Source organism: Echinops telfairi, unplaced genomic scaffold, assembly GCF_000313985.2.
Source record: "Echinops telfairi isolate 266 unplaced genomic scaffold, ASM31398v2 ScPeMD7_7458;HRSCAF=8496, whole genome shotgun sequence".
NCBI lineage: Eukaryota > Metazoa > Chordata > Mammalia > Afrosoricida > Tenrecidae > Echinops > Echinops telfairi.
The window spans coordinates 29803267-29821926 of NW_022111358.1; the positions used below are offsets into that span (position 1 = coordinate 29803267).

General features: G+C 57.3%; 2 protein-coding genes across 5 annotated transcripts in view; one reads left to right on the forward strand and one right to left on the reverse strand.

Annotated features, from left to right (window-relative positions):
- The window catches only part of LOC101661325 (signal transducer and activator of transcription 5A), a 20439-nt gene extending 14543 nt beyond the window's left edge, over nt 1-5896 (forward strand). The window contains exons 11-16 of the mRNA XM_045299447.1: nt 2-48; nt 145-275; nt 1541-1696; nt 2301-2352; nt 2594-2701; nt 4006-5896. Of these exons, the coding sequence (XP_045155382.1) occupies nt 2-48; nt 145-275; nt 1541-1696; nt 2301-2352; nt 2594-2701; nt 4006-4168 (657 nt within the window). The 3' untranslated portion in view covers nt 4169-5896. The remainder of the gene's footprint in view (nt 1; nt 49-144; nt 276-1540; nt 1697-2300; nt 2353-2593; nt 2702-4005) is intronic.
- Nucleotides 5897-8264: 2368 nt separating this feature from the next.
- Nucleotides 8265-18660, reverse strand: part of STAT3 (signal transducer and activator of transcription 3) — a 65445-nt gene continuing 55049 nt past the window's right edge. Inside the window, exons 15-24 of one of the 4 annotated variants that reach the window (XM_030888161.2) lie at nt 18560-18643; nt 17740-17838; nt 17464-17599; nt 16660-16712; nt 16373-16467; nt 16124-16263; nt 13321-13530; nt 10115-10157; nt 9727-9789; nt 8265-9148 (exon numbers count right to left, since the gene is read on the reverse strand). In XM_030888161.2, coding sequence (XP_030744021.1) covers nt 9765-9789; nt 10115-10157; nt 13321-13530; nt 16124-16263; nt 16373-16467; nt 16660-16712; nt 17464-17599; nt 17740-17838; nt 18560-18643 — 885 coding nt within the window. In that variant the 3' untranslated portion in view covers nt 8265-9148; nt 9727-9764. Of the gene's footprint in view, nt 9149-9726; nt 9840-10114; nt 10158-13317; nt 13531-16123; nt 16264-16372; nt 16468-16659; nt 16713-17463; nt 17600-17739; nt 17839-18559; nt 18644-18660 lie in introns of all 4 variants that reach the window. The other 3 variants (XM_004707177.2, XM_004707178.2, XM_045299376.1) reach the window with 3 other exon arrangements.

Below are 18660 nucleotides of genomic sequence, written 5' to 3' on the forward strand. Positions count from 1 at the left end.
TGTCATGGAGGTGCTCAAGAAGCATCACAAGCCCCACTGGAATGATGGGTGAGCAGGGTGCCATGGGGGCTAGGAGTGTGGCCACAGGTCACGGGGTGGGGGCTGTGGGCCCAGCAGTGACTGTGTGCTCCTCCATGCACCCAGGGCCATCCTAGGTTTCGTCAACAAGCAACAGGCCCACGACCTGCTCATCAACAAGCCCGATGGCACCTTCTTGTTGCGCTTTAGCGACTCAGAAATCGGGGGCATCACCATTGCCTGGAAGTTCGACTCGCGTGAGTGCTGCTCTGCCCCCAGCCCTCCCTCCGTCCCTTCCCCCTTCCGTTTCCCTGTGCCCGTAGAACAGGGCTGGGAACTTCTTCACTGCCAGGGGCCAACTGGGTATTTATAACATCAGGGGAGGGCCAGACTGATCAAGCATTTGATTAACTCACCCCTGATGTGATGGCTGAAACAGCATCTCTTTGGGGAGGCGTGTGATGATGACTTTGTGGGCCTGGTGGCACGGTGCTTATGAGTTGGGCTATGATCTGCAAGGTCAGCAGTTTGAAGCCGCCAGTCTTCAGCAGAAAAGGCGGGACTTTCTCATCCCATTAAGAGTCAGTCTCGACTCACTCACTCACTCACTCACTCACTCTCTCATTCACTCTCACACTTACTCTCTCATTCACTCATTCACTCTCATTCACTGACTCACTCACTCTCTAATTCACTCATTCTCACTCTCTCACTCACTGACTCACTCTCTAATTCACTCACTCTTATTCACTCACTCACTCACTCTCTCACTCACACTTACTCTCTCACTCACTCACACTCACTCACTCTCACTCACTCACTCACTCACTCTCTCTCACTCACTCTCTCACTCACTCACTCACTCACTCACTCTCTCACTTACTCTATCATACACTCACTCTCTCATTCACTCTCACTTACTCTCTCATTCACTCACTCACTCTCTCGCTCTCACTCACTTACTCTATCACACACTCACTCTCTCATTCACTCTCACACTTAAACTCTCTCATTCACTCATTCACTCTCTCACTCACTCTCTCACACACAAAAAATAAATTAATAAAAATAAAATTAAATTTTAAAAAAGAGTCAGTCTCAGGAACTCACGGGGGTAGTTCTACTCTGCCCTGCAGGGGTACAGGGTCACTGTGAGTCACCATCCACTCGATGGCCGTGAGATAAGGCCCATGGGCCAGGCTTCCCCCAGCCCTGCCTGCCTGCTGGGAAGGTGGGATGAAGCTCTGTGCGGGAGGAGGTTACACAGCGACACATTCCCCTTTCACTCCCACTTGGGACAAGCTGAAACCACTAGTCCCCCCCCCTCCAGCTGCTGTCTGGGTCCTTGGGCAGTTTCAGGACTGCTCCTTTCCTCCGTGACCCGGCCCTGCTGGCATCTGCCTGGCTGGTGAGATGTTCCTGCTGCCCCCCGCCTTGCCCTAGGCTGCGGACCACCCGGGCCGGGCTTCCCTGAAAGCCCCTCCTCTCCGGGCTACGGCCTGATGGGTGGTCTTTTCCACAGCGGACCGCAACCTGTGGAACCTGAAGCCGTTCACCACCCGGGACTTCTCCATCCGCTCGCTGGCTGACCGCCTGGGGGACCTGAACTATCTCAACTACGTGTTCCCTGACCGGCCCAAGGATGAGGTCTTCTCAAAGTACTACACTCCAGTGCTCGGTGCGCCTGAGCCCCAAGACGCCCCAGCCCCCCCCCCATTCCCTGCCCACAGAGCCCCCCAGGTGCTGCTACCCCTGTGAGCTTGCTCCCTGGGGCGGTGGAACGTGAAGGCAGAGGCTCTGGGCCTGTAGGAGAGGGAAAGGGAATCCCCGGCCCTGCTTGCTTCTCTGAGGGTTCTCCCACCTGTGACTGGCAGTGGCATGGGGCCCCTCAGATTCAGAGAATGTGCCCATTTTAGTCAGCTGCTCTGACCACTGGGCTCCTCAGCCTTCCCCTAGGACTGTGCGTGGAGGAAGCAGAGGGCTGGTTTGCTTCTCTGCAGTCTGGCCCCAGCTGTGGGTGGGCTTGCTGCTGTTGCCTTCCTTGGCACTGGTCGGGGCTTGCAGAGAGGACACCTGTGGCCGGGACAGGAGGCCTGAGACTGGTTGGGACTGAAGCCAAGGGTCTTGGTGACCCTCAGCCTGGGTCCATCAGCGAGTATGAATTGGGATCCTTGGGAAGTCTCATCCCTGCGGAGGTCCCAGTCAATATGAGTGGGGGGAAGCTGCTGGGGTGGGTGGGGTGGTCCCAGTGTCTCTGCTCACCACTGCTCTCCCCTTGGCAGCCAAAGCCGGTGACGGATACGTGAAGCCACTGATCAAGCAGGTGGTCCCTGAGTAAGTGTCCAGGTCCCCACTGGGCCTCCTGCGGCCTCCCCCACCGCACACCACTGCCCCTCCCGCCCACAGCCCTGTGCTCCCAGGACACCCAGCCCAGCCCTGGGGAGGGAACGGGCTCCTCCGGGATGTGACTGGGACCCAAGGCCGAGTGGGGCACTGTGTCCTGCACTCCGAGCCCCTCCCGTCAGCTCCTCCCAGCTCATGCCCCCCACCGAGGCTGCTCCACTTGCTCCTGCAGGTTTGTGAATGCATCTGCAGACTCCGCTGGGGGCAGCGCCACCTACATGGACCAGGCCCCGTCCCCAGCCGTGTGCCCCCAGGCCCACTACAACCTGTACCCACAGAAGTAGGTGTTGTGCCGGAGGGGGGGCGGGATTGAGGGGTGTGTGGAGTCTGCAGGGGAGGACAGGGGACTTAACCTCGACCTAGACCCAGGACCGCGGGTGGGCAAAGCCGAGTGGAGTCCCTAGAGGTCCCAGACCACAGCCTCGGCCTGGGCTGGGCTCCTCATGTTTCTCGGAGCATTGCTAGTGAAGCTTGCGAGAGGAGCTTCCGAGCGTTGGCGCTAGTGGCTCTGGTGCTGACTGGCTATGAGACCCTGGGGAAATGATCAAGATTCTCCGATGCATAGTTTCCTCACCTGTGCAAGCAAGGCAAGACCCGGGCTGAGGGGTTCTGGGAGGATTAAGGGAGAGGGCAGGTAAGTGCTAAGCAAGAGTGAGGGCCCGAGGACTTGACACATTGTAGCTGTTGGCAGGATTGCTGCAAAAGGCTAACTCCACAGGCACGGGACGGGCGCACGGGCTGCGGACTGGAAGGCTTTGTAGTCTACTGCCGAACTGGCCTCCCTTGAAAACCCAGGGAGCATGCTCTGGCCCTGACAGCCGAGGTGCCCGGAGTGGAGTTTTCTTGGCAGCAGCTGGTTTGGTGGTTGTGGGAGTGGGGTGGGCCCAGCGTATCAGATGCCCCTCTTTGGAGTGGACTGTGAGGCTGCTGGGTGACCACAGGCCTGGGGGTCACAGGCTGGGCTTCCAACCGGGACAGCACAGTTGGGCGGTTCCAAGCACCCTGCCTCCCACAGTGGAGCTGAGCGTCTGGCCTCTGTGAAATGGGCTTAAGAGCCTCCCGGCGGCTGCCCTGCCGAGGGCAGAGACCTGTGATTGGGAGAGGAGTGGTTGTAGCTGCCCGCTGACCGTGGTGGTCACTGTGGAGTCGATGGCTTGTCGCTGCCCTGTGTTGTGCGTGCAGAGTAGGCCTGGCAGGGTTTTCAAGGCTGGGACCTCCAGGTCACCAGGCTGGTCTGCCTGGGTCCCTCCAGGTGGTCAGACCACCAAGCCTGCAGCTAGTAGTCCGGCTTGGACCGGTTCAAGCTGTCCTGGAGCTCTGATCAAACCGGCCACACCCAGTGACCGGAGCTCACTGGCCCAACCACCTGGAGAAGACCGCGACGGGAGCGGATTCCCTGGTCACTCGGTGCAGGGGCAGGTCCAGACTAGAACTGAGGGACTTCTATCGAGCCAGTGACTGCTACCCAGCTTTGGGGGGGGGCGGGGTAGAGGGGGACTGGGCAGCTATCTGGCCAGACCAGCTCAAATGGGGAGTAGGCTTGGGGCCGGGAGGCTCCCTCTGACAGCCCCTCCTCTCTGCCAGCCCCGACCCGGTCCTGGACCAGGACGGAGAGATAGACCTGGACGAGACCATGGATGTTGCGAGGCACGTGGAAGAGCTCTTACGCCGACCAATGGACAGTCTGGGGCCGCCCCTGACCCCCCAGGATGGCTTCTTCACCGCCACCAGGGGCTCCCTCTCCTGAGTGTCCACACCCCGCACTTCACTTGTCTTCGGAACCAGCATTGGAGGGAAGGGTCTCCGTTGTGACCACAGCCTCTCTGTGCCCGCGGCGTGCGGGCCTGTATCTCCTTCCTGTGCCCGCAGCGTGCCTGCCTCTCCTTCACAACCTTGCCCTTCTGTCTTCAGCTCAAGGCATCGGGGAGCCCGCTGGGGTCATCCCTGCCATGGACCACGCCGGAGTTTTCTTTTCGGCAGGTCCTCCATGCGGCAAACTGATTCCTCCCAGGCCCTTGTCCCAGCAGTGTGTCCAAGGGGGAGGCTGGGCACGTCTTCAAACTGAAGTGTTCCTCATGGAAGCTGCTTTGCCGCCCCGCTGTGTTTGTGTGTGCGTGTCAGCTGTGTGTGCTTCCTGTGTGTGTACATGGCGCACACATCCGCCCATTCGCATGCCCTTGTGCCGGTCTGTGTCCCCTCCCTCAGGAGGGAGGCTGGGGCTCGCCTGGGGGCCTCTTCTCAATGCATGATTGTGGACTCGACTGTTTTACCAAACCCTCTGAGGGTGTGTCTCAGCCAGGTCAGCCGCCTTCGCATTGACTCCGACTCCCGACGGCCTTAAGTACAACAGAAGCAAACTCCGCCCAATCGCCTGAACGGGCAAGCCCATCACTGGCGCCCGTCCAGCTCACCGAGGGTCCTGCCCTCCTTGGCTCCGTGTGCCACATAGGATCTACTCCTCCCTCCCTCCAGAGTTGTCCGAGTGCCTGCACCACAGACAAAGCCAGTTCTGGCCCCTGGAGATGCCAGGCTGGCCAGCAGGACCGTCCTCTTAGCTTTTCAGTAGCTGATGGTTAGGGAGTAGGTCACCCACCAGGTCTTTCTACCCCTGAGGCCCCTGGGGAGACTTGCACCCATCAGCCTTTCATTTAATAGCTGGTTGCGTTAACCCTTGCACCACTCAGGGCCTCTACAGCCCAATGGATCTGGGTTGTGTTTTGGCCACGGCCTCTTGGCCATGGAGACTGGGTCTTGGGTCTTGAACCTGGGATGCCATTGCTCCCATTCCTGCTGTCTCCATTCCGCCCCAGCCTTGCTCCCTGGAGACAACCTCGATTTCAAGAGGTGGGGCAGAGGCCAGGACGGGTCTAGAACATGGCAGGTGAGGCCGAGTGGACCCCCTTCCCCTGGAGGAAAAGCTCGGGAGCCCCGGTGGTTATGTGCTGAGCTGACAGCCACAGTGCTGGTGAATGACGCCCACCAGCAGCTCTGCTGTGTCCATCTACCTCCACTGAGGTCCACGGCCTTGGGAACCCCCGTGGGGGAGGTTCCACCCTGCCCTTGCGGGTGGACTAGAGGGTATTGGGCTTTGGGGGAAACTGCAGCTAGAGCCCAGCAGGGGGTCAGCCATGAGTGTGCCTTTGGAACCTGGAGAGCGGGCTTGGCTCGGCTCCCTGCAGGGAGGGGGCTCTGGCCTAGGCCTGGGCAGCCTAGATCAGTGTAACTGATCTGAGGTGGCCTTGCCTGAACTGCACGCTGCTCCCTCTGATGGGCCATGACAACCAGGGGCAGCCGAGCGTCCCCAGTGTAGACGTCACTCGCTGAGCTTGGGAGGACAGTGGGTGGCTGCCCCCAGTGTTGACACCACAGGGTGTAGACACTGCTCGCTAAGCTCTGGAGCAATTCTTTCGTACTCTGTACATAGACCGCACATCAGTGTCAATGGACACTTTTTGAATAAATTTTCTTTTTCGTACGTTGGCTGGTATGGTCCCTGGGCTGGGGAGCTGGCAGTGGGCCCCTGGGGAGGTAGGGACGTTTCCTTTTCCTCCTGTGTGGCTCTGGTGTAAGGGTTCTGGTCACCCCTGGAATACTGTCCACTCCTTCTGGAAGACTGGCAACCCGGGCTAGGGGCTGGATATCCACACGTATCCTTGGAAAAGAGGGGCAGGGATTAGAGGGAGGGGAGTCTGCAGGGAGGAAGGCGGCCCCTTGGAGCAGCTGTGCCGGCCAGGAGGGAGTCTACAGCTGGCAGCTGAGGGCCAGGACCAAGCGGATGCAGGCCCTCCCCAGGCCGGGGGCTGCAAGTCCCACCCTCCCAGCTCTTCCCGGAGACAGGCAGGGGCTGCCCGCTGGGCGCCCAGCCGCAGCCACACGAGGTTCCTTTGGAGCTGAAAGCGGAGGGGCGGGGGGCGGGGGGCGCTCGCTGGGCCCCACGGGGGCGGCCGCCGCGCGCAGGGTGCGCGCACTAATCTGCTCATCTCGGGAAGGCGCCTATCGCTCGCGCTCCGTCTCCATGGTGCTCAGCCGAGGGGCGGGAGCGCAACACTCCGAATTATCGCCGGGCTGCTCGCGGCGGGCGCCTGCGCCCCAGCCAGTGTTTACACGGGCTGCCCGCCCCGACTTGGTGATAATGCAGCCAACCGCGGAGGGGGGCTTATCTGACCCCAAACAGAACAGAGCAGTTTGCAAAGGCCCCTCAGAGGGAGGCCTTGGCTCCCACCTTTCTGCCCTTGGAGTGAGACCCCAAGCTCCACCCCCACCCCTTCTCCGGTGCCCCTTCCTTTCCTGTAAGACACCCACACCCCCGTGCCCTGTCCTTCCCCCTAAGACCCCAGCTCTCCACCACATCCTACCCCCCCTCACCCCAAGTCAGGTGCCCCTGCCTGCCCTAGAATATCCCAGGCTTCACCCGCCCCCCACCAGTCAGGTGCCCCTTCCTGCCGAGGCTGGCGGCTCACACGAGGGGCTTCAGTGGCCAGAGCTGGGCCACATCCACCCAGGGAGGCAGCACCTTAGCCCGAGCTCTCTGGGCCCCAGCTTAGACCCTTCCACCCCTGCCCACCCCCTCCCCCAGCCACCAGGCAGCGTGGCCAGGCTCACTGGATCGTTCCTATATAATGTTTATTTCTGGAAGTTAAAGTAGATACAGCAATATACAAAAAAAATAACAATATAAATTTTTACAGTATGAAGTATACACTGGAATTTGAATGCGTGGCCAGGGCAGCAGCTGAAAAGCCACTGAACAGAGGTTAAGCGAGCTGAGCCCAGGGAACCCCCTTGGTTGGGCTGGAGCTGGGTGGGGGTGGGGGCGGGGGCAGTGGGGAGAAAGCAGGCAGGTCCTGGGGGGCTCTGTTCTCAAGGACGAGGCCAGAACAGGCCTTGGCCCCTGGCCCCCCTCAGAACGTTTGCTACGATCAGTTAAAAACAGATACACATGCTACCTAAAATTGAGAACTTTGCAGTATCTGCCCCAGAAGTCCCCACCCTTGCCCACGGTCCCCGTGATTGAAAGCCGACGGTGAAGGTGAAGCAAGGCCCAGTTCGCCCCTTTCGAGGGCCTCTCTCGTGCACGAGGTCAGCTTAGGACAAGCTGGACTCGGCCAGGAGGGTCAAGAACTGCCCCGTGCTCCTCCCCCACCCTTAATTCACAAAGGGGCTCATCTGAGCACAAGGTGAGCGCCAGAGCTGCCCTGGCCACCTGAGACCAGGCGGCTCTGGGTTGAGGAGCACAGACACCCAGAGATTACCCAGAACAGGACCGAGGGTTCTGGAAGGCCCAGGTGGTGGCAGGCTGGCACAGGAGGCCACAGAGGCCCCGTCTGGGCTGGCCATGGGCCGAACACAGGGGCCCCAGAGGGGAGGTGATAAATTCCCAGCAGGTGGGGGGCCCCAAGTTTACTCCCTCACACAGGGGGCAGCCCTCAGGGTTCTCAGTAAACCTTTAGCCCTGGGTTCACCAGGTGAGCTTACAGATACCCTCAGGTAGGCATCAACAAGAAGCTAGGCCAGCCACCAGATTCCCTGAGCTCAAGTGGAGGCTTCGCTAAGGGCCCTGGGGCCCGGGTCCTGCTCAACGTGCAGCGCTCCTCGTCCCAAGGCCGGGCTTCCGAAAGCACACAGGAAGAGGGCCCTTTAGACCAGGGAGGTCCACAGGCCACTGGGGGGCAGGAGGGCTAGGGAAGGGAAGAGGGCTCCCCCAGCCCTGGTATGCATGTTCCCCACCGCATGAACGGCCCAGGCTCTGGGGCAGGGGCTGAGTCTGGGGAGAAAGAAAGGGAGGGTGGTTTTAAGGGCTCCTCTGCCCATCCTTACCCATTTCATAGGCCAACACGTGAAAGGGCAAAATAACAATTTTGTTTATATATATTAAAAAAAAAGTCCTGATCCTTTCCTGTTTCAGAAACAAAAGGCTAAGCCACAGCTTCAGACATCTTTTAAAGGTTGGATCTGAAGCCCATTTGAAGGTTTTTATAACACCGCCTTGAAGAAAGCGCGGTGCTAAAGCTCTGGGGAGGCTGTACACGGGCAGTCTTAAATACAGAAAAGGCTAGGCCTCCTGAAGGGGCTTTCAGTTCCCTTTTGCCCCTTAAGTTTTGTGGTTGATTTGTTTTTTCTTCTTTCCTTGATTTAAAAAGAAATCAAGGAGCTTTTTGAGAGTCTCTTGGGATGTTAGCAGGGTTCAAAGTGCAAAGCCAGGAGTCTGCAGCGCGAGAACGCTGAGCCTTTGACGTGAGCTTACAGAGACGGGTGGAGGGCGGCCACCGGCACCAACCTCAGGCACTTGTCCAACACAAAACAACACAACAGTGAGAAGCTGCTGGGAAAGGAGGGCGGGGGAGACCCTCCAAAAATACAAGACATCTTTTTCTTTTTCTTCCTCTTGCCGCCCCCCCCACCCTCTTCTTATCCCCTGATCACAGTCTCAGCAGACACGGCTCTCCCTCGCCCGGCAGATAAAAACACATCGCCTACATTCCTTCCTCGAATTAAAAAAGTGCCCAGATTGCTCAAGATAGCAAAGGTAGGAGACTGAAAACAAACAAAACACAACACAACAAATCCGGAACCACCATGTCAGGAGTTTCCGGAGGGGCCCGGCTGTGTCTGGCGGCGGGCACGGAGAGGGGCCGCCACTACAGCTCTCGGCAGCTTCTGCTCTCCACGCCTCACATCGGGGAGGTCGCGCACTCCGGGTTCAAGTCCATGTCAAAGGTGAGGGACTCTGGAGAGACACACACAGGAGAGCCAGTTCAGCCACCTGACCACAGCTGGCAGGGCGCCCGCCCCAGCCCCTCAGGTGTTGCAGACTCCTGCCACTCCAGTCCCCAAAAGGCTAAGAAAGGTTGGACAATCCAGGCTCACTGTCCTGGCCAGAGACCTGCCCCATGTTTTATCACTTGTAGTAAGTCATTAGCAAGGGGGCTGGGATCAGTTCGTGGGAAAACCAGGAGACTGGATTTCCCTCCCCACGCACACTTTCTGGAAGCCCCTTCATGGGTCAGCAACGACCACAGGCCACTTCGACCACACGGGCATTTCGGTGACATAGCGGTGTCTGCCACGCTGGGCCCTGCTCCACAGCTGCTCCTACTCCCGCCACCGGCCCCTGGCTCCGAGCCCGGGAAGGCCGAGGCGAAACACCAGACCTTCGTGAAAAGGGCGCCACCTGGCTCTGGGCCGTGCTCGTTAGAAATGGGACTAGGAACGGCGTTTACAAAGACGCCTGGCACATGCTCCTTTTCTACTGGGCAGCCTCCTTCGCCCGATCGTGTGCCGTCCCTCACTGGACCAGACACTCACCGAACTGCCCTCCTGCTGAGGGCTCAGCGCCTTCACCATTATTTCCAAACTGCATCAATGAATCTAAAGTGCGGGGGGACATCGGCAGGTCAATGGTATTGCTGCAGGTCGTTCTGTAGGAAATGGGGAGCAGCCCGAGGGAGAGGCCGGGTTGACAAGACACAGTGGAGGGGGGGGAAAAAACAACACACACACACAAGCCATCAAACTCTGGTCTCCAACAGAAAAAATTAAAGCTCAAGCTTTTAAAAACACACAAGGACCCTCTGAGGAGCAAACAGCCCGGGGGCTGCCAACTCTTCACAGGGCCCCTCTCGCCCAGTACTCTGCCCCAGGGGTCACTGAGCACCTTAGAAATGAGGCAAACTTGGGAAGGGAAGCCACTTACGGTGTCACACAGATGAACTTGGTCTTCAGGTACGGGGCAGCACCTGAGAGGGAGCGAGAAACAACATGAGCTTACTGGCTGAAACAGGCAGGCCAAGGATGAGGAAGCCGGCCACCTGACCAGGGCTCCCTTAAACTCACTAGTCCTGAAGAGGAGGGCCGAGAACCACCACCTCCCCTCCAGGGATGCCCTGCCCTCCCGGTAAACTCCTGAGGTACTGGTAGCTTTGAAATTCCACTTCTTCCCATAGGAGGCTTCCCCGACCCAAGAGGCCTGCCAGCATGCCCTCACCCCCCACGAGCCACCTCAAAGCAGGCCACCCTGATGTGAGTGCTCTTCCAGAGCAGGCACTGCCTCCGACCTGCCTGTCCTGGTCTGTCTGCTTTGGCCTGCTTATGTCTCCTCGATAATTTCTCTGCAGGCAGGAACCAGGTGTGGGGCCCATCTAGGCACCAGCATCTTCGAGTCTCTGAGAGTGGGGGCGGGGGGGGGGCAGCTAACCCTGAACTGGGGGTCACCCCGTGCTAAGAGCTGCACCATCTGCCCCTCTCGGCGACAGTCCACGTCTACAGTTGGCGGAGCTGGTATGGGTACGTTCCTTCTTGGATAAAAACATCAGCCAAGAAACGGGCTCCACCTACTAGCAAGATTTCTTAATGGTGCGGGACGATTCATTCTGGACGGCGTGATTATAGACTTGGGCCCAAGTCATGTCTTCAGTAGCTAAGAAACCCTGGGCAAGGCACCTTCTCCAGGATAAAATCAAAGGGCAGGAAGGAGGGAGCTGCCTGTGGTCTCTGTCCCCGGCCTTTGCCATTCTGCTCCCAGGTGGAAATGTGAGGGTGGGAGCACGTGGTTTTGGGATGTCAGGGAGCCTAGCGGCCCCTAGCATAGACTCTAGGAATTCTGTTGAGGAATGGTGAGGTGGGTGGGCGGGGAGTAGTAGAGGCCGTGCTAAGTCTGGGTAGACGGAGAAATGGAGGCATCAGAGGGCATGAAGTGGATCTCAGACACTGAATTGTAAAAGGGTCTTTAGACTCCAGTTGGGGCAACTCTTGGCTGAGAAACTAACTAAATTCAGGGCTGAATTCACAGGAGTTACCGTGGCTGGTCAGGTGACCTACAAACTCAGCCTTCTTAGCCCAGACTTCAGGGAAGCAGACACCCCAGACAGAAAACCATCTACTTCCCCATTGATAAGGGCGGCCGAGAAGGAACAGAAGGGCAGAGGCGAGCCCGGCCTCCACACCAGTGTGTGTTTAATGCCAGCCAGGTGCTGGGACTTAGCTACCCTGCAAGTGCCCCTCCTCTCTCCACGGGCAGCACGGACTGCGCTTCTGGGGAGAAGTGGGGAGAAGGGGGCTGTGAATCCCAGGAAGAGGACCCATGTCTGAGAGAGGCTCTTGTGCACCATTCTCTCACGATGGAGCAGTGAAGTCTCAGACCCTACTCCGAGGGCCCATCTTAACGTAGTCTCCAACCTACCCCATGCCAGCACATACCTCCTGGCCCCAGGACTGACTGGAGGGGCCCTAGTGGTGAATGGGGTGGTTACGCACTGGGCTGCTAACTGCAAGATCAGGAGTTCGAAATCACAAGCTGCCCCAAGGGAGAAAAACGAGGCTATCTAGACCCATGAAGAGTGAGCGTCTCGGAAACCCACAAGGAGGCTGTCCTCCTCTGTCTGCACCATCGGTCGGTCGCTATGGGCTGGAATTGACTGGGTGGCCGTGAGTTCGGGTTTTGGTGCTTGGACCCCATCACCATGCCTCTCAGCAGACACTCCTTCCATCCTGTACAATAGAGTCATCACAGACTCCCTGGAGGAGCGAAAGGTACTGTATGAATCGCCTAAGAGGTTTGTATTCCACCTGATGGGAAAGGCCTTCTTAGGGAGAGTTGATGGGCCACGAGTCGCCGCCCAGAGGAAAGGCGGCTGCCTGGGGCAGGAGGGGACAGAGAGCCCCAGCACAGCGGGACGGGAAGGTGCTGGTGGCGGTGATGGAGGAGGCAGGCTCCAGTTGGGAGCTGGGACCCTCAAAGCCACACTAGTCAAAGACGCAGCACGGACTCAAGGCCCTGTGCAGAAGGAACAGGGGTTGTGTGGCGGGGGCTGATAAACAGATCTCCCAACTGAAGCGCAGCGTGGGGCGAGAGATAAGTTGCAGACAGGAAGTGAGAGTCAAACTTTATGCATTATGAACCAGACGCAGAGCCAGAGCCAAGGGGCAAAGGGAAGCCTATCGCCAACCAGCTCTCCAGCCCCACTGTCCCCACCTGGAGAAAGCCCTCAGCCAGGGTTCCTCTGACGAAGTGCAGGGGTTTGTGTGGTGTGTATGTGTGTGTGTGTGTGTGTGAATGTGTGTGGGTAGGGGGGGAGTGTGTGAGAGTATGTGTGAATGTGTGTGGGTGTTATTGGTACAAAGGCAGTTTACAAACAGTTTACAGCAAAACCGGGGGCGGGGCAGGAGGGATCAGCTTAGCAGGCTCTCCACGAATGAATGACAGCACAGAGGGGCAAGATGCCATCAGACCCCTCCCTCGGGATCTGGGCAGAAAGCCCTGAGTTAAAGCAACAAACACTGAGGGCGGACAGGTGTGGGGGGTGGAGGGGAGGGGGCTCTGGGGACATCGCACAAAGGACAGTTTTGACGCGGGAGTGCTTCGTTATCGTCCATACCAACTCGGATGCCCTTGTGCATTGCAACAATGTGCTGCTGATTCTCAAGACCCCTGGCAGGCCCTCCTCCAGGTCCTGCCTTCCCCTTCAAAGGAGCCCCCCACCCCCGCGGCTGCTCACGACTTCCTCCCCGCTGGCTCCTCCAACCCGCCTGACAGGCGGCTCACACTGTCTACTGCCGGAGAGGAGGAAGCTTGCCAGACTGAGGTTGTGTCTCAGGCCTTCCAGCATCTGCTGTGGGGCTACAGGGCTCTGCCCCCTCTACAGGTCTTTCTCAATGTGCCCGAGCATTTGTTCCCGCCTGGCTCTGCGTGGCTTCCCTGGGTCAAGGGCTGGTAATGTGGAGCCCTCTTCCTCATCGGGTCCCTTCAGCTGGCTCCCAAGAACACCCACTGCCACATTCCCTGGGGCAGGATGACTGAGATCGCGCCCAGGCTGTCCGCCATTCATCTGTCTCTTCCCAGCACGGGCCACTTCCTACCTGCCCTCGGCTGCCATGCCTACAATGTGGAAAATCAACAACTACCTGGGTCAGCTTCTGGGTGCTCCTGGCTCTCAGGCCGACAGTACTTTCCAAACGCCTCCTCCTTAGGAATGTCAGGGTAGAGATAGACGAGTGGCGACACCAGGATGTTGGTGGCATCCATGATCTTATAGCCCATGATGATTTCGGCAAATGACATGTTGTTCAGCTGCTGCTTGGTGTACGGTTCCACGGACTGAATCTGCGTCTTACCTGCCAGGGGCGAGGGGAGGGGGAGAGAGATCGTGGCACCTGTGGTTGAGTGATCTTGGAGAAAACCTCTCCTGGTTTATCCGTCCTCCAGGGAGAACGACTTAGTCATTCCGTAGCCCAAGACCCTGAGGACCGGGCCCAGGCCTGGCCCTGGGAGGCTGTGCAGGCTGGCTCTCGGTGAGACAACCCAACTGATTCACCGGTAATAAACTTGAAGAGCTACTTGCAGGAGTTATAGTCGGAGGGGACAGAAGGAAAGGGATGAAGGAGAACATTTAGATAGGATATGACTAGGTAACTCAACCACTCAAGCAAACTCTTCAGCTGGAAGACATTCAGAGAGAAGGAAGTCTGCCACCTGCATTCCCAGAGGACCTCAAGAACAGGTCTGATGCACTGACCACTAAGGACAGAAGACCTGATGAGTGGTGGGGTGATGTTCACACCACGACTCATGAAGGGAGCAGACGGCCATTAAAAAGACGACAGGAAAGGAACTCTGAAACCCGATCCTGACGGTAGAGCAGCTCAGACAAGAAAAGAAATGATGGCGTCTAAGGGCTGGTCAGAACATCTCAAGGGCGGTTTGACAAGCCAAAGTAAAATAATATTATCACGAAACGGGCCACGACCTAGTGTTGGAAAGCCAAGAGAAGAACGTGCAGCGTGTGGTTCTTAAACTGCGAGGGCTCGAGAAGACACTGACGCCCCGGGAGATGTCAGGCCGAAAGATTCTATGTGCACAATACTGACATATGCCGAAGCATCAAAAGGCAATGGAAATACAGAGTCACCATACGAAAAGGACTCGTCCACATTCAACCATTCCTGGAGGCCGCATATGATCAAAGCCGAAGGAAGAAGTCCAAGCTGCACTGAAGGCTTAGCCAAGTCAAGGCCCCAGGGACGGAGGGAATACCAATGGAAGAGTTTCACCATGCTGATGAAGCACGGGACATACTCTCTCATCTATGCCAGGAGACTTGGAAGATCAGCTACTTAGCCAACTGGCTGGAAGGGAACCGTGTGTGTACCGTTTTCGGAGAAAGGTGACCCAGCAGAGTGCACACATCACAGAACGGTGTCACAGTTATCGCCTGCAAGTAAACTGTTGCCGAAGATCATCCACCAACGGTTGCAGCAGTGCACTGACGGGGAGCTAACAGAGATTCAGGCTGGATGCAAGAGGATGTGGAACAAGGGAGACCATTGCTGATGTCGGATGGATCTTGGCTGAAAAGTAGAAAAGGCCAGAAAGATGTTTACGTGTGTGTTTTAACGATGCCATGTAGGTCCATGTTTTTATTTCTTTTTCTTGTTTTACTTGTGTTTCTGTGGACAGTGTGGATAGCTGGAAGAACAGCAATCACGGGACACTATACAAGGATCAAGAGGCAGCTGTGTGAGCAGAACAAGGGACACTGCACGATTTGCAATCAGGAAAGGTGTGTGTCAGGGTTGTATCCTCTCCCCACACTTAACAGAATTTGTAGGCTGAGCAAATACTCCAAGAAGCTGGAGATGCCGACGACACAACCCTGCTTGCCCACAGTGAGGACTTGAAGCCCCTGCTGATGACGGTCAGGATTGCAGCCAAGATAAAGAAGACCCAGATCCTCACAGCTGGACCCATAGTCGACACTCTGGTAAATGAAGGAGAGACTGAAGTTGTCAAGGATCTCATCTTGCTTGGATTCACAACGGAAGCAGCACTCAAGCGATGCTTTGCACTGGGCAAAACTGTTGCACAAGACCTCTCTCTGAAGTGTTGAAACGCAAGGGTGTTACTTTGAGGAAGAAGGTGAGCCTGCCCAAGCCATGATACTCTCAGTGGCCTCAGGTGCATGTGACAGTTGGATATTCAATAAGGAAGGCAGAAGGGAAATCAATGCACTTGAACTGTGGGGCTGGTGAGGACTACTGAGAGCACCGTGGACTGCCAAAGACCCAACGAGTCTGTCTTGGAAGAAGCACCACTGGAAAGCCCTTTAGGCGCAACGGCGGCGAGACTTGGCCTCGTGGACTTTCTTGGACACGTTGTCAGGAGAGTCCCGTGCTTGCTACAGTCCTTGGGGCAGTGAAACAGAGGAAACCCCTGGACAAGACGGATTGACACCGGGGCTCCAAGAATGGGCTCGACCATAAGAACAACTGTGAGCAGGGCACAGGACCTGGTGGTGTTTCGTCTGTTGTCCACAGGGGCGCTAAGTCGGAGCCGACTTGATGGCACCCAATAAAACAGGGACAATGACTTATTCAGGCCCGAGCCTGAGACCCTGAGGATGGGCCCAGGCCTGGGCACTGGGGGGTGCACAGGCTGGTGTGAGCTATACTAAGAGGGTAGTGGCCAAAAAAGGAACAAGGCCAACACTTAAACAGAAAATGCCTCCATCGCGGGAGCAAGCAAGACGAAACGGGCAAACAAACCCTTCGCCTGGAAGACACTGAGAAAAGACCAAGTGTTTGACCAACCGGAGGCAGGAGAGGCCCGGGCCACCTGCGGCCACCAGGGGGCGGTGAATGCTCAAAACTAGCAGCCGCCCTGGAGGTGGCTGCCTGGCCACCAGGTGGGGTGACTGAGGCCCCATCTTACCACTGATGTCCTTCTCCACCCAAGTGAAGGTGATTCCTCCTTCTTTGCTGCTTTCGCTAAATCGTAGCAGGAAGGTGCCTGGGGGCTTGGTGCTCAGGATGGCCCGCTCCCGCTCCTTGCTGATGAAGCCCATTATGTACCTGGAACCAGAGAGGAGCAGCACCTTGAGGCTGCGCTGGCCCTGTCCGGCCAGGAGCAGAGGATGTGCAGGCACAGAAAGCCCTCGACCACACAGAACAGTCAACCTACCCTTCGTTCCAAAGGGCCAGGATGTACTTCTTCACCAGGTCAATTATGTTGTCCAGCCAGACCCAGAAGGAGAAGCCCTTGCCGGCCATATTTTCCTGGGGAAAAAGATGGAAAAGCCAAGTCGGCCACAATGGCTCCTCCCACTCCCCAATTCTCCAGCAGCTCTAGCTAGCTCAGGTTCACCTCCCCGAGGGGGTCCCACTGACCACTGAGACAGGAGCTCCTTCAGGACCAGTGCCCGCCTCACTCCCTCCCTGTCCCAAGAGGGATTTAACGAGATCGCTTACTTTGCAAAACTTAGCCCATGTGATCTGACAGCCTGAGTAGTTGACACCAGGTCCTACACAAGAAAAAAGGAGGAAAAACCATGATTTCCAGCTTTGAGTCAAGATCATCTGAGGACACACATGTATATCCTGTCCTCCTCTGGACCACCAAACCACTGGTCTTCACGTAGCTGAGGGTTGTCACCACTCCCAGCACCATCCCCAGGGCCCCTGGGGTTGTCATTTTGCCCAGCAGACACGGCCAATGAGACATCAAGTCCCCCTGCTCTTCCCAACCTGGGGCGGTGGTCTGGGGAGCAGTGGCCCAGAGGAGAAGCTGGAGGCTGCCGATGGAGTGACCTCTGGAGGCAGCACAGGGCACACCGGTGCACTTACAGTCCGGCTAGTACCTACAGTACTAATATACCACCGCCGCCACCACCCCGCAGGAAAACTTTAAAACCACTTGAACCAGGATCTACTGAAGACTCCAGCGTGAGTGTGCCACGTCTTCAACTTTGCCTGTGGCACTGAATGCCTCCCCTACGTTAGACCAAGTCTGCCAGGGGAGGGCGAGCGAGTACCGCCTCTCCACTTACAAGGATGTGTCCTCCCTAGCTCAGAGCAGATGCTCAATGCCGTCTATACGCGAGGATAAGCCGAGTTTTCCAGCACACGTTTAATGCTGTTTTTGTGGTAAAGCTAGGTGCCCTGGCCGATATTCGGCTCCGCTTATACTCGCGTATATAGGTACTTCCTGACCGCAACGGCCCCCGCCTGGTTCCTTCTCAGGGACAGCAGGTGGGCGAAAGGTAGAGTGCTGACCCAAGAGCTTCTCCGCCAGTGTGGTCAGCTGCTCGATGCTCAGCCCCCGCTTGGTGGTGGAGGAGAACTGCCAGCTCAGCACCTCGGCCACTTGATCCCAGGTCCCGATGGGGGGCTTGGTGAAGAAGTTCACGTTCTAGGCACAAAGAAAAGCCTGCTCGTTCATTCGGAGGAGAGGAGGGTGCTGGAAACGGCCCAGCGTCGGGTTGGGAGCAACCTCAAGGCAGGCGTGAGAGGTCACAAGGGAATTCAGTTGTCAAGGGGATGGGCACAAACCTTGGGGTTGTTGGTCAGCATGTTGTACCACAGGATGGAAGCCCAGGCATTTGGCATCTGGCAAATATTGGAGATGACCACGACGGGCAAGGAGTGGGTCTGCAGGGCAAGTGGAGAGTGAGATGGAGGGGCAGAGCTGGGTCTCACCGTTTTCAACATCTCCTTGGTCTAGCTCACAAGGGGACTATCAGGACATGCCAGAGAGCAGGAGACTGCCAACTCCAGGAGTCAGAGTGTGACGGAGGGGCTGCTGGGAAGATGACCCTCAGGGTGGCAGCTAGCCCCATCAGAGACCTCCGGGACCTGGGTTGGTGTCCCAGCACAATCACCAACTCGCAAACGGACTCACGCAAAGCTTGACCCCGCAGCCGGCCCACTGACACAGCCAGGAACACAGGAAAGTCTGTCTCCCCGGAAACAGAAAAGGCCCAGAAATCAGAGTGGGAGTCCTGCTTTTGTTCAGGTCTATCTTACTGCACGAGTCAAGGAAGTTGGGGAGAGAGATGTACACACCATGCTTCTCTGCAGAGCTGAGTCAAAACATGGGTGATTTTTTATATAGATATACACACACACACATGTAACTTTGCTGAAAATTGATAAAGTGCCCTTCATCAAATTCTTAACACAGATTTTTGCTTAACGTTGAGTGGATGTTTTGGACCTTCTGCCTACTCCTGGCAGGCTTTATTCTCCGATGGGCTGCCGGGCACATTTTGGAGGAAGGTCCAAAGAACACACTGAGGAATCGCTTCTGTCTCCCCTCGTCCCGCTTCCGGACACCCCCACTCCCCACCCCCGGGCTCTGCCCGAGGCTCACCTCCAGGTCGATCTTGAGCCCTTGGTGGTACACCTCCGTCTCAAACGTGATGAGATGCAGCTCCTCGGTGACAATCAGGGAGGCCTGGGGATGCAGGGCAC